Source organism: Onychomys torridus, chromosome 15 (genome assembly GCF_903995425.1).
Source record: "Onychomys torridus chromosome 15, mOncTor1.1, whole genome shotgun sequence".
Lineage (NCBI taxonomy): Eukaryota > Metazoa > Chordata > Mammalia > Rodentia > Cricetidae > Onychomys > Onychomys torridus.
In genome coordinates this window covers 24,133,036-24,145,058 of record NC_050457.1, presented here as the reverse complement: position 1 = coordinate 24,145,058, position 12,023 = coordinate 24,133,036, and the positions used below count along the sequence as shown (strand labels likewise).

The following is a 12,023-nucleotide window of genomic DNA, read 5'->3' as shown; positions in this document are numbered from 1 at the left end:
TGACAGAATAAGATAAGCTGTTTCCACTTGGGAAAAATAAGACCAAAAATAAACAAATAAACTGGTCTGAAGATGGTAGGTGGCGGCAGGAAACAGCCACTCCCTGCCAGCTGTTCCTCGGTGATCAAAACAGGCTTTGTGCTCCAGCATTTAAGACTTTAAACATACATGTTCTATTATCCTGTAGTATCATTAGTGAGAATCCAGTGCATTCTTATTAACTGGGAACCTTGAATTTCATGACTTTCCCATTTATTTGTAAAAATATGTGGTGTATTTATTTAAAGTGAATGGTAATATAAAAAGTATAATCATGATTTTTGTGTGGTAATAGGGTTTGAACTCAGAACCTTGTACATGGTGTCAGCAAATGGTCTGCCACTGAGCTGTGTCTTCAGGTCTGAAATCATTCCAGAGGGCTTATGCAGAAGTTTTAGCAAGGGAGCACAGCTATGTGACCAAATGATGTTCTCCTTTGCAGAAGGACATCCCCTTGACAAGCACGTGGCCTTGGGAGGCATGTGCTTAGAATGTTGGGGCAGGAAGGGAATAGCCACTTAGCCAGATACTTTAGACTTAGTGCCTGTACAGCCAATGGGGTGTTATAGGCGGATCACCCTTATAGTCTCGGTAATAGTTCTTCGTAGAATTGATGTGCACTCCACCTCTGTCTCCTAGGACACAACAGAAAACAAGAGACTATGGTTTCATATTCCTTACATACAGTGTGCTGTCTGAGGGAAGCCACCAGCTCTTTCTTTCTTTCTTTCTTTCTTTCTTTCTTTCTTTCTTTCTTTCTTTCTTTCTTTCTTTCTTTCTTTTTTGGTGGGGGGAGTTGGCTTTTCAACACAGGACTTCTCTGTGTAGCCGTGGCTGTCCTGGAACTCACTCTGTAGACCAGGCTGGCCTCGAACTCACAGAGATCCGCCTGCCTCTGCCTCCCATGTGCTGGGATACAAGGCGAGCGCCACCACTGCCTGGCACCACCAGCTTTTTCTATGTGCGAAGCGTACTCATGTGACCGTTTCCTCCTTCCCTTCTCAGGGAATATCCACCTATCACTTCAGATCAACAAAGACAGCTCTACAAGAGGAATTTTGACACAGGTCTGCAGGAGTACAAGAGTTTACAGGCTGAACTCGACGAGGTCAATAAAGAGCTCTCTCGTCTAGACAGAGAGTTGGATGACTACAGAGAGGAAAGCGAAGAATATATGGTAAGGTCCAAACCTAATTTGTTTTCATCTGTCTTTCTAAAGACAGGGTCTCACATAGTTCAGGCTGACCTGGAACTCACAGTATGGCTGAGGATGACATTGAATTCCTGATGCTTTTGCCTTTACCTCCCAAGTATTGGAATTTCAGACATGTGCACCACCTTGCCTGGCTTCACACCACACACACACACACACACACACACACACACACACACACACACACACACACACGATAAATAGATTAAAAAGTTACAAAGCAGCCGGGAAGTAGTGGTGAACGCCTTTAATCCCAGCAGGTGAAGGCAGAGGCAGGTGGATCTCAGTGAGTTCGAGGCCAGCCTGGTCTACAAAGTGAGTTCTAGGACAGCCAGACACTTACCCAGAGAAACTCTATCTGGGGGAAAAAAAGCAATACTCTAGATACATAAATGTATCCCTTCTTATTTAAAAGAAATGGCTTAATTAATTAATTAATTAATTTTTGGTTTTTCAAGACAGGGTTTCTCTGTGTAGCTTTGTGCCTTTCCTGGAACTTTTCTGTTTATAAATACAATTCATTCTTACTGTAAAAACCTCAATTCAGAATTGGACCCATACAAGTAGAGCCCTTGGGTGGTGCTTACACACTTTTAATTCCAGCCCTTGGGAGGCAGGGGCAGGATCTCTGTGAATTTAGGCATTCTAGTCTACATACTGAGTTCTAGGCTAGCCAGGGCTACATGGGGGTTGGGGGTGGGGGATTCCCCCTTAAATTTCTACCACATACGCCAGAAAAACTTTGTTACCAAGAGAATGCCAGGAGTTCATGTAGCCAGACACAGTCTTCCATGAGGACTTGTTTTGAACAGTTAAGAACACTGGCTTTTCTCCCAGAGGATTAGGGTTCAATTCCTAGTACCCACCTGTCAGTTCACAACCATGTGTAACCCCAGGTTCCAGGGTATCTGATGGCCTTTTTTAGCTTCTTCTATAAAGACCAGGCATAAGTGATGTGCAAATTTACCTGCAGGTAAAGCTCCCATCCACAAAAAAAATTGAAATTAAAATTAAGCTGGGTGTCGTAGTCCATGCCTTTAATCCCATCATTCAGAGACAGAGGCAGGAAACTGAGAGTTCCAGGACAGCCAGGGCTATTACAGAGAAACCCTGTCTTGAACAACGTGCACCCCCCCACCCCCGAAAAAGAAATAGGAAAAAAGAAAAGAAAGCATCATTAAATGGGCACTCAAAGCATTCACCAAAAATTGACTGGGTAAGTTCCTTTAAAGGCAGCCAGCTGTAGTTCCGGAAAGACTCCCCAGGGCAGAGTTGAGTTAGTCTTTCAAGTATTAGAACAAATAACCACAGGAGGTAATGTCATCATGGGGGCTTGCACACATCCAGCAGAAACACTGGGGAAGCCTCTATAAGGCTGCTGTTCCCAACTGAGCTTTCTCCGCATTGATGAGCTTCTTCCCATGCCGAACTTCAGGCCTCTGGTTCCCAGTGCAGACACTTTTATATCATGAGGTGAACCACAGTAGCCTCTGTTGGAAATGGTTCACTCTCTAGCTGGTCTCAAGGACACGGTGTTGTTACTCTCTGGCTCTTTTGCTATATACGCTTCCCTCCCTGTCACAGAGTGTGGCTGGTGAGTCCATTCCCAGATAAGGGCTTTGGGAGGACACTTGACACAAACATGCTTGGTCTGAAGGGCAACCCTGCCTCCAGAGCTGGCTTCTCACTGAGCTCAGACAGTATGGGACAGCTTACCCACTACACTGTACACCACAGTGGCTCCAGTTGTTCTAGTTTGACCATGGGGATGCTTTTGGTTGCTTCCTGTGTACCTTTAGCCTCTTCCTTTGCGCTCACTTCTTTTTTTGAGGATTATGAGACAAGGTCTCATGTGTTGCTGTGTAGCTCAGGTGTGCTTGGAGTCCTCTTGCTTGGGGCTAGCATTATAGGCGTGTGTCATCACACCTGGCTTTGCTTCTTCTTTCCTTTTGCAGATAGACAACATGCTAGGCAAGCGCCCTGCCGCCGCTGCTTAAACATTATGCTCTAGCACTGCCTGTTCCTACTCCTTTACGCAGAAGTGGTTTGTGGTTATTGTTTTGTATCAATAATATAAATGTCTACTTTTATTTACGCAGGATCTGGCTCTGTAGCATAGGCTGACCTTGAACCCTGTATCTTCCTGCCTCCTGCCTACTGGGATTTCAAGTTTGTGCCGTCATGTTTGGCTTTTTAAAAAGTGTATGCCTAGCTGAGTGGTGGTGGCACACACTTTTAATCCCAGTACTCGGGAGGCAGAGGCAGGTGGATCTCTGTGAGTTCAAGGCCAGCCTGGGCTACAGAGTGAGTTCCAGGAAAGGCGCAAAGCTACACAGAGAAACCCTGTCTCGAAAAACAAAACAAAACAAAATGTGTATGCCTAAAAGTAGCTACACAATTTTCAATTTTATGATTGTCCCATAATTTGTTGAAGGGTATATAATGCTCTAGAAATAGAGTAATACCAATAAGATACTGGTAAGCCTTTCAGTTTTGTGCTCTGTGTTCTCATGCAGTTAATACAAATGCCACAATATGAAACTGTTTTTCTAAAGAGCATGCATTTCAAACATTTCAGTTGTCCGTCGGACTTGTACTGACTACATTTCCCCAGTAATGTGCTAGGGGGCCATGTGATTGCCTTGAACGGTAGTAAATAATCCTCCCCCGTCACGTCATATGCTGCTCGGAGCTCTGTGCTCATTGCGGACTTATTACAGTTTTCAGTTGAGACGATCTGCTTCTCAGTTGTGAAGTGTGTGCTGCTACTGTCCCTCGATTTACATGTTTTAATAGCTTTTATCTGAATTTTGGTAAACCTTTCTCAAGTCATTCAACAGTTATTAATCAGTTGTTGTGTATTTGATTATTTGAAATGCTGAAATTAGAAAGATAAAGTCCTATGTCGCGCTCTGCAGAGAACTCAAATTCTACTCAGGGTTACGCTGACATCTGAGCAGCGCAGACGGTATGACTGACGCTGTATTCCCATTATGTGTACAAAGGACTGTCTGAGTAAATACTCAGAGTGGGAATCGAGGCAGACAGAGGCCTAGACAGTTTAGGGGAGAGCTCACTGAGCTGTGACTGTTAAGAGTTGCATAGAGTGAGTGTGTGGCTTCTGCTTGCCCTTTTAAATGATACTTGGAAGGCCTACACTCTTGGTGACTGAGCCGTTGTCTCTCTAGTCCCAAAGAATGCTGTTCTTGAGAGAGAAAATGCTTCAATAAACATTTTCTTTTTTCTCATTCGTAGGCTGCTGCTGATGAATATAATAGACTAAAGCAAGTTAAAGGAGTAAGTATCCAATTTTAACACTCTCTTATTTAGTGTTTATGATGACTATACCATGCGTGTAGATAGATGTACACTGATTATAGACAAAGGCCCTGTCAGTTATATATGAGCATTATAACTGAGAAGTTGGAACATTAATTTTGTTTGTTTGTAGCTAAAGCTTATACTGGTTTTCTAAAAACTGTTTTGAGATGAGGTTTCACTGGGTATCTAGCTGGTCTGGAATTCAACTTTATAGACCAGGCTGGCCTTGAACTCACAGAGATCCACCTGTCTCCATTGCTAGGGTCAAAGGTGTGGTTTGCCAAGGCCAGCCCAAAAATCATTCTTTAAAGTTGAAGAATATCTGCAAATAATGCATCAGTCACAGTGGGTAGTTGATAAATTTTCACAAAGTGACTACACACCTGCGTACCTGGCACCCAGAGAAAGAAATGCTTTTTTTTTTTTCCAGTGACCCTAAGAACTCCCCACTCCTTTCCTGTTCTTATGCCCCCCCTCCAATGTCATAGATTAGTTTTACCTCTTGTAATAATTTATATGAAAGGAAATCATGGGCATGGTGGTGGTGGAGCATGCCTTTAATTCCAGTACTTGGGAGGCAGAGGCAGGCGGATCTCTGTGAGTTCCAGGCCAGCCTGGGCTACAGAGCGAGATCCAGGACAGGCACCAAAACTACACAGAGAAACCCTGTTTCGAAACAAACAAACAAACAAACAAACAAACAAACAAACAAACAAAAATAAGGAAATCATGGGCCTGGAGAGATGGCTCAGAAGTTAAGAGCATTTACTGCTCCGGCAGAAGACTGGAGTTCACTTCCCAGCACCCATGTGGTGGTTCATAGCTGTCTGTAACTCCAGTTTTAGGGGATCCTATGCCTCTTCTGACCATCTCAACTCCTGAACACACATTTCACATATATTATGCGCTCAGGTGCGCGCGCGCGCGCGCGCACACACACACACACACACACACACACACACACACAAATATTTTTTTAAAAAAGCAATCATACAGTATATATTTTATGTGTGGTCTATATTGCTCAGTGTTATGTTTGTAAGATACAGTCATGTTGCTGGGTGTGGTGGCGTACACTTTCAATCTCAGCACTGGGGAGGAGGGCTGTTAAAGGCAGGTGAATCTCTTTGAGTTTCCTCAAGCCTGGTCTACTGGTCTACAGAGTGAATTCTAGGACAGCCAGAGAAACCCTGTCTCAACAAAATTAAAAAACAAACAAACTATTCATGTTTTTTGTGCATAGCTGTTGTTCATTTATTTTTATTGTTGTGTAGGGTTAGGTCTTACCAAAATGTAATTATTCATCTTTTTTGTTTTTTAATTATTTTGAGATAGGGTCTTTTGTTGAAACTGGAGCTTACTATTTTGCTAGATTAACTGGCCAGGAAGCCCAGGATACTCTGTCTCTTTCTTCCAGTGCTGGGGTTATAGTTACAGCTGCCACACCTGGCTTTATGTGTGTGCTGGATATCAAACTTGGTCCTCCTGCTTTGTGCAATGGGCACTGTGCACTGAGCCACCTCCTCAGCCCCTTAAATGAATTTTAAAAAGTGTACAGGGGCAGAGGACCTGAGTTTTATTTCCAGGATCCACACTGAATGGCTCCAGGGGATCCAGTGCCCTCTTCTGGCCTCCATGGGCAACTGCACTCATGTGTACACACACCACACACTGATACACACATATATACTTGATGAAAAAGATTTTTTTTTTTTTTTTCCGAGACAGGGTTTCTCTGTGTAGCTTTGCGCCTTTCCTGGAACTCACTTGGTAGCCCAGGCTGGCCTTGAACTCTGCCTCCCGAGCGCTGGGATTAAAGGCGTGTGCCACTCCTGTCCAAGGAAAAAGAAATCTTTAGAATAAAGTGTAGTAAATATTTCTGTCTCTTAATCTCTGTTTAGATTTCCTTCCTCTAGTTTACTTCTGTCAACAACTTTACTGACTGATGTTTTGAAAGCCCTTTGTTTACTGTGTGTGTATGTATGTATGTATGTGTGTATGTATGAAGGTATGTATGTATGTGTGTATGTATGTATGTATGTGTGGAGGTGCTTGTGTACCATGGCACATGTGTGGAGTTCAAAGGATACTTTGTAGAAGTTCATTCTCTTTCTACCATGTGGGTTCTGGGGATCAAACCTGGGTCATCAGGCTCTGCAGCAAGCATCTTTATCTACTGAGCCATCTTATTGGCCCCTGATTTTTTTTTTTAAGATAATTTATAAGCAAAAAGGTTTCCAGGTTCTCATGGTGACAACACATTTTTAGAAATGATCATATCCTTTGCAAAAAATCAGTTTAAATGATATTGAGGAAAAAAGAACCATCTGCCTGTGTGGTTAGTGATGTTGCCTAACACTGTAAATATACTCATTTAATTAATACTCAGCAATTCTTGATGACTAGTATTTTCTTCTTCTTTTTTTTTCTTCAGAATTTTTTTTTTACAATATATTTTGATGTTTTCCCCCTTTTCCAGCTCCTCCCAGAGCCTCTCCACCTCAGTATCCCCCCACCCAACTTCATGTGGGCTCTTTCTTTTCTCCCTCCCTCCCTCCCTCCCTCCCTCCCTCCCTCCCTCCCTCCTGTCTTTCCCTTCCTTCCTTCCTTCCTTCCTCCCTTCCTTCCTTCCTTCCTTCCTTCCTTCCTTCCTTCCTTCTTTCCCTCCCTCCCTCCCTCCCTCCTTCTCTTCTTTTTCTTTCTTTCCCTTTTTTTCTCTCTTTCTTTTTTTCTTTCTATTTTGAGACAGAGTTTCTCTGTGTAGTTTTGGTGCTTGTCCTGTAGACCAGGCTGGCCTCGAACTCACAGAGATCCAACTGTCTCTGCCTCCTGAGTGCTCTGATTAAAGGCGTGCTCCATCACCACCCAGCTCTTTCTCTTAAAGAAACATTAAAATAAAATAAAATAAGGGCCGGAGAGATGGCTCAGCCATTGAAGGCTAGGCTCACAACCAAAAAAATAAAAATAAAAAAACAAGACAAAAAGCCAAACCCTCCTGGCTCTGGGGTCTGCCCTGGGGTGTAGTTGATTACCTGGTGACATTTCAGGAGACCTATTATTTAGTTTGTTACATTCATGTGATGCATTTTCTCTCTTCTAGTCTGCAGATTATAAAAGTAAGAGGAATTACTGCAAGCAGTTGAAGAGCAAATTGTCGCACATCAAGAGGATGGTTGGGGACTATGACAGACGGAAAACTTAGGCAGCTGCCCCGCTGCTGGGGAAGTGAGGCACACCTGTCTGCCTGATGTCGCTGCAGTTCTCTCCAGAGGCAAAGTGACTTTGGACTCTAGTCTGGGAAGTTAAACTTTGTGATCATTACAAAGTTTCCATAGCTTTAATTCCGTCAGTTTCACGTCATCAGTATTGAAACATTTTCATAAATGGCTTTTATAATCCACTGGGCTGAACACTCCAATTGAGAATTTTACACTTTCAACGTGGATTCCTGTATTAAGAATGACATGTTGTTTGAGGTTTTAAATTTAAAGACAGGTTCTGGTGTGGACCATGTTATGAACTTTCACATGCCAGACAATGATGTCTTAATACCCAGGTGTGTTCCTCCAGGTAGAGGCCATCTTATTAATCATCTCAACAGCTCTTCAGGTGACCGTTATTTATAACCCCTTTTCAGGTAAGGAAATTGGGTCCCTGCCATGTTATCTCTACAGTGAAATTGCTTGCTTCCCAAAGGCAGTTCTGGCTAAGTCTGTTTATTATTCAGCAAATAATAGCATTTCCACCTCTTGTATTTCCATTACTGTGTGTACAGTCCATTCTAAAGACCACCTTCCCTACTGTGTACAGTCCATTCTAAAGACCACCTTCCCTACTGTGTACAGTACATTCTAAAGACCACCTTCCCTACTGTGTACAGTACATTCTATTGGCCACCTTCCCTACTGTGTACAGTCCATTCTAAAGACCACCTTCCCTACTGTGTACAGTCCATTCTAAAGACCACCTTCCCTACTGTGCACAGTCCATTCTAAAGACCACCTTCCCTACTGTGCACAGTCCATTCTAAAGACCACCTTCCCTACTGTGCACAGTCCATTCTAAAGACCACCTTCCCTACTGTGCACAGTCCATTCTAAAGACCACCTTCCCTACTGTGCACAGTCCATTCTAAAGACCACCTTCCCTACTGTGTACAGTACATTCTAAAGACCACCTTCCCTACTGTGTACAGTACATTCTAAAGACCACCTTCCCTACTGTGTACAGTACATTCTAAAGACCACCTTCCCTACTGGGTACAGTACATTCTAAAGACCACCTTCCCTACTGTGTACAGTACATTCTATTGGCCACCTTCCCTACTGTGCACAGTACATTCTAAAGACCACCTTCCCTACTGTGCACAGTACATTCTAAAGACCACCTTCCCTACTGTGCACAGTACATTCTAAAGACCACCTTCCCTACTGTGTACAGTACATTCTAAAGACCACCTTCCCTACTGTGTACAGTACATTCTATTGGCCACCTTCCCTACTGATTTTCTTCTTATATTGACTTTAACATAAATGATTAGGATTATTTTGGCTTCACATCATTTTTCCTGATACTTAAGATCATGTAAAATTAACAAATGTGTAAAGTTTAAAAATTGTAAATATATATTTACTTTTGAAAGATCATTTTAAATCCAGAGTTAGAGTTTTGTGTATTTTTACAGTGCTTTTTATCTTTGATAGTTTACATGCTTTTTTTTTTTTTTGATCTTTCACTGTATCAGAGTATCTATCCAATTACAGTTTTAATTATGACTTGAATTGTATCTCACAGGAATGTTCAAGTTCTGTACATAGTTTGTGAGGTATTAAACCTGGCATTCTCTTTCTAAAATGTGCTTGTTTCATGTCATGAGTGCTGTTACACCCAGCTGTGAAAAACTACACTCAAGAGTTTCAGTTGTGGGCACGATCGTGGGTTCTGTGCTGGTTGGCGATTACTAGTCCTTGGGTAGTGAAAAAGCTAATCTGGGTCTGGAGAAGTGGCTCAGAGATTAGGAGCACTGGCTGTTCTTCAAGAGGTCCCAAGTTCAATCCCCAGCAACCACATGGTGGTTCACAACCATCTGTAACGAGATCTGGCGCCCTCTTCTGGCCTGCAGACAGAACACTATGTGTAATAAATAAATAAATCGTTAAAAAGAAAAAAAGAAAAGAAAAAGCTAATCTGTCTGGAAATGGAATAATGTTCATAGAACAGCAGTGTCTGTAAATCTCATGGCGTTCTTTAAAAATTGAAATTCTTGTTAATAGCATAAAATCAGTTGATCATACTGTATAAACCAAATTGATCGTGTACGTCCAGCCCAGCTTGGTCTGTTTTTTCCTGAAAATGTTTTATATACCTTCTAGGCATGGAAGTACGTGTTTTTGTGTATACAACTTTGAATTATTTTCCAAAGATAAACTTTTAAATAACGTTTTTGTATGACCCTGGTTCACCTTTTTTTTTTTTTTTCAAATTGAAGGAAAATTTTACTTTCTCTGTGGTAAACATAATACAGGAAGTATTTTCGTAGCTTTGGGATTGATCCCGAGTGAAAAGGCCACAGGAGCACCTTCCCTGGCTCTTATGGGAACTAACTCTTTGTTCTTGGACATCACTGGGCTTTTGTGTGCTTTTGTTTGGGACAGGGTTTCACGAGGTAGCTCAAGCTAGTCTTGAACCAACGGTTAGTTCAGGTTGGCTTCAAATTTTCAATCCTTCTGCTTCTGCCTTCCCAGGTGGTGGGATTACAGGCTCTCGGCCATGCCTGGCTCATACTTAGGGTATGAGGCTAACCTGCCGGTGTCCTCACAAAGCAAGCCTGTTTTGTTGAGTGAAGACAATGAAGCGGGGGGGGGGGGGGGGGGGGGATATGATTCTGAAACCGTGCCATACAATTGTATGTTGGAATAAAAGAAATGATTTCTCTTCCAGTGTGGTGCTGCCACTGAAGGCTTGATTCCACTACCAGGATATGTCTGTTGGTGCTGGTGTTAACTAGCTGGATCCAACCTAGAGAATCCACGTAGGCAGTTTCCTAACAAATAATAGGGTTAGGTTGAACTGCAGAGGTCTCTTATCCATGCTGACCCATGTTTCTCATACCTGCTTTTTGTTGATAAACTGTTCTGGGGGATAGTTTGTGAAAATATAACCCATTTTATAAAAGTTCCCTGCATAAAGTGATGCCTTATGTGTGTGATTTTTTTTTAATTAAAAGTGTGTAGAATCAATGTTTTCCATTTGAAAAGCTGAAAAATTAGTACAAACATACATGAACTCATCCCTCAGAAAGAAGAGATGATATTGTTTTGTTGTTTGTTTGTTTGTTTCTGAGACAGGGTTTCTCTCTCTCAACAGCCCTGACTGTTCTGGAACTCACAGAGATCCACTTGCCTCTGCCTCCCAAGTACTGGGGTTAAAGGGGTGCATTGCCACTGGCTAGCGATAATGTTTTGTTGTATGTGCTTTATATTTTTGAAATAAAGTCTAGTATTTACAGTAAATACTAGTCCAATATTTGCAGTTAAAATTGTATATACAGGGGACTCAGTAGTTAAGAGCACCATGTGTTTGTCCAGAGGACCCAGGTTCAATTCCCAGCACCCACATAACAGCTCACAACTGTCTGTAACTCCAGTTCCAGGGAACCCAACACCCATGGCAAAACACCAAAGCACATAAAATAAAGTTAAATAAAAATTTTAAAAATTGTATATACAGACATACATGATATCTCATTTAATTCTCATTAACAGTCTTTGGCATGTAACTTCCTTATTTTATGGATAAGGAAATTAATAATTTCATTAGCTGTCTGAGTCTCATACTAGTGAGTTTAGAGCTGACCTTGGAAGCTTGATCCTTTGGATTAGCAAATTCTATCTATTCTTCCATCCTAGATTGACTGCTAAGTGACGTAGTGTGTAATGTAGGGCTGCTCTGCCCAGGGTAAATGAAGAACCTTGTTTTAGTTTTGAATGCATTTGAAGTATTTTAACATGAAATGCCTCATCTGAAATCTGCAGAATCTGTAAGGACCTGAACGGTTCAAGAATGGTCAGGGCAGAAGCCTGCTTTCATCATGGATTTCGGGACTCTGGCTTCACGGACGGATGCTTCAGCTTCAAGACAGAAGTTTCTTTTGTCTGAACTTTTTCAAAGTTTTTATCTGGGGAAACCAGAATTAGAATTTATGCTTGATCTCCTGGCTGATTGTACAGTCCTATAATCTCGCCTATCTGAAAAGATAAATTAACTAGGCAGAGTTTATTTATTGAGATCTGAGGTTTCACTTTGTACCTCAGGCTGGCCTTGAACTTGTGATCCTCCTTTCTAAGCCTCCCAAGTGGCAGGGTTACCAGTGTGCGTTCTCACACTCGGCTGTCCTCAAATGTTTTATGTTAGCATTTCTCATAGTGGGGAGAAATGAGCAAATGTAAAT

The 12,023-nt window shown here is 42.1% G+C and overlaps 1 protein-coding gene across 4 annotated transcripts in view; it reads left to right on the top strand.

Annotated features, from left to right (window-relative positions):
• Ocln (occludin) overlaps positions 1–9,277 on the top strand; it is a 50,458-nt gene extending 41,181 nt beyond the window's left edge. For all 4 annotated transcript variants that reach the window (XM_036207054.1, XM_036207051.1, XM_036207052.1 and 1 more), the window contains 3 exons: positions 1,045–1,216; positions 4,508–4,549; positions 7,674–9,277. In XM_036207054.1, coding sequence (XP_036062947.1) covers positions 1,045–1,216; positions 4,508–4,549; positions 7,674–7,775 — 316 coding nt within the window. In that variant the 3' untranslated portion in view covers positions 7,776–9,277. The remainder of the gene's footprint in view (positions 1–1,044; positions 1,217–4,507; positions 4,550–7,673) is intronic.
• The last annotated feature ends 2,746 nt before the right edge of the window (positions 9,278–12,023 follow it).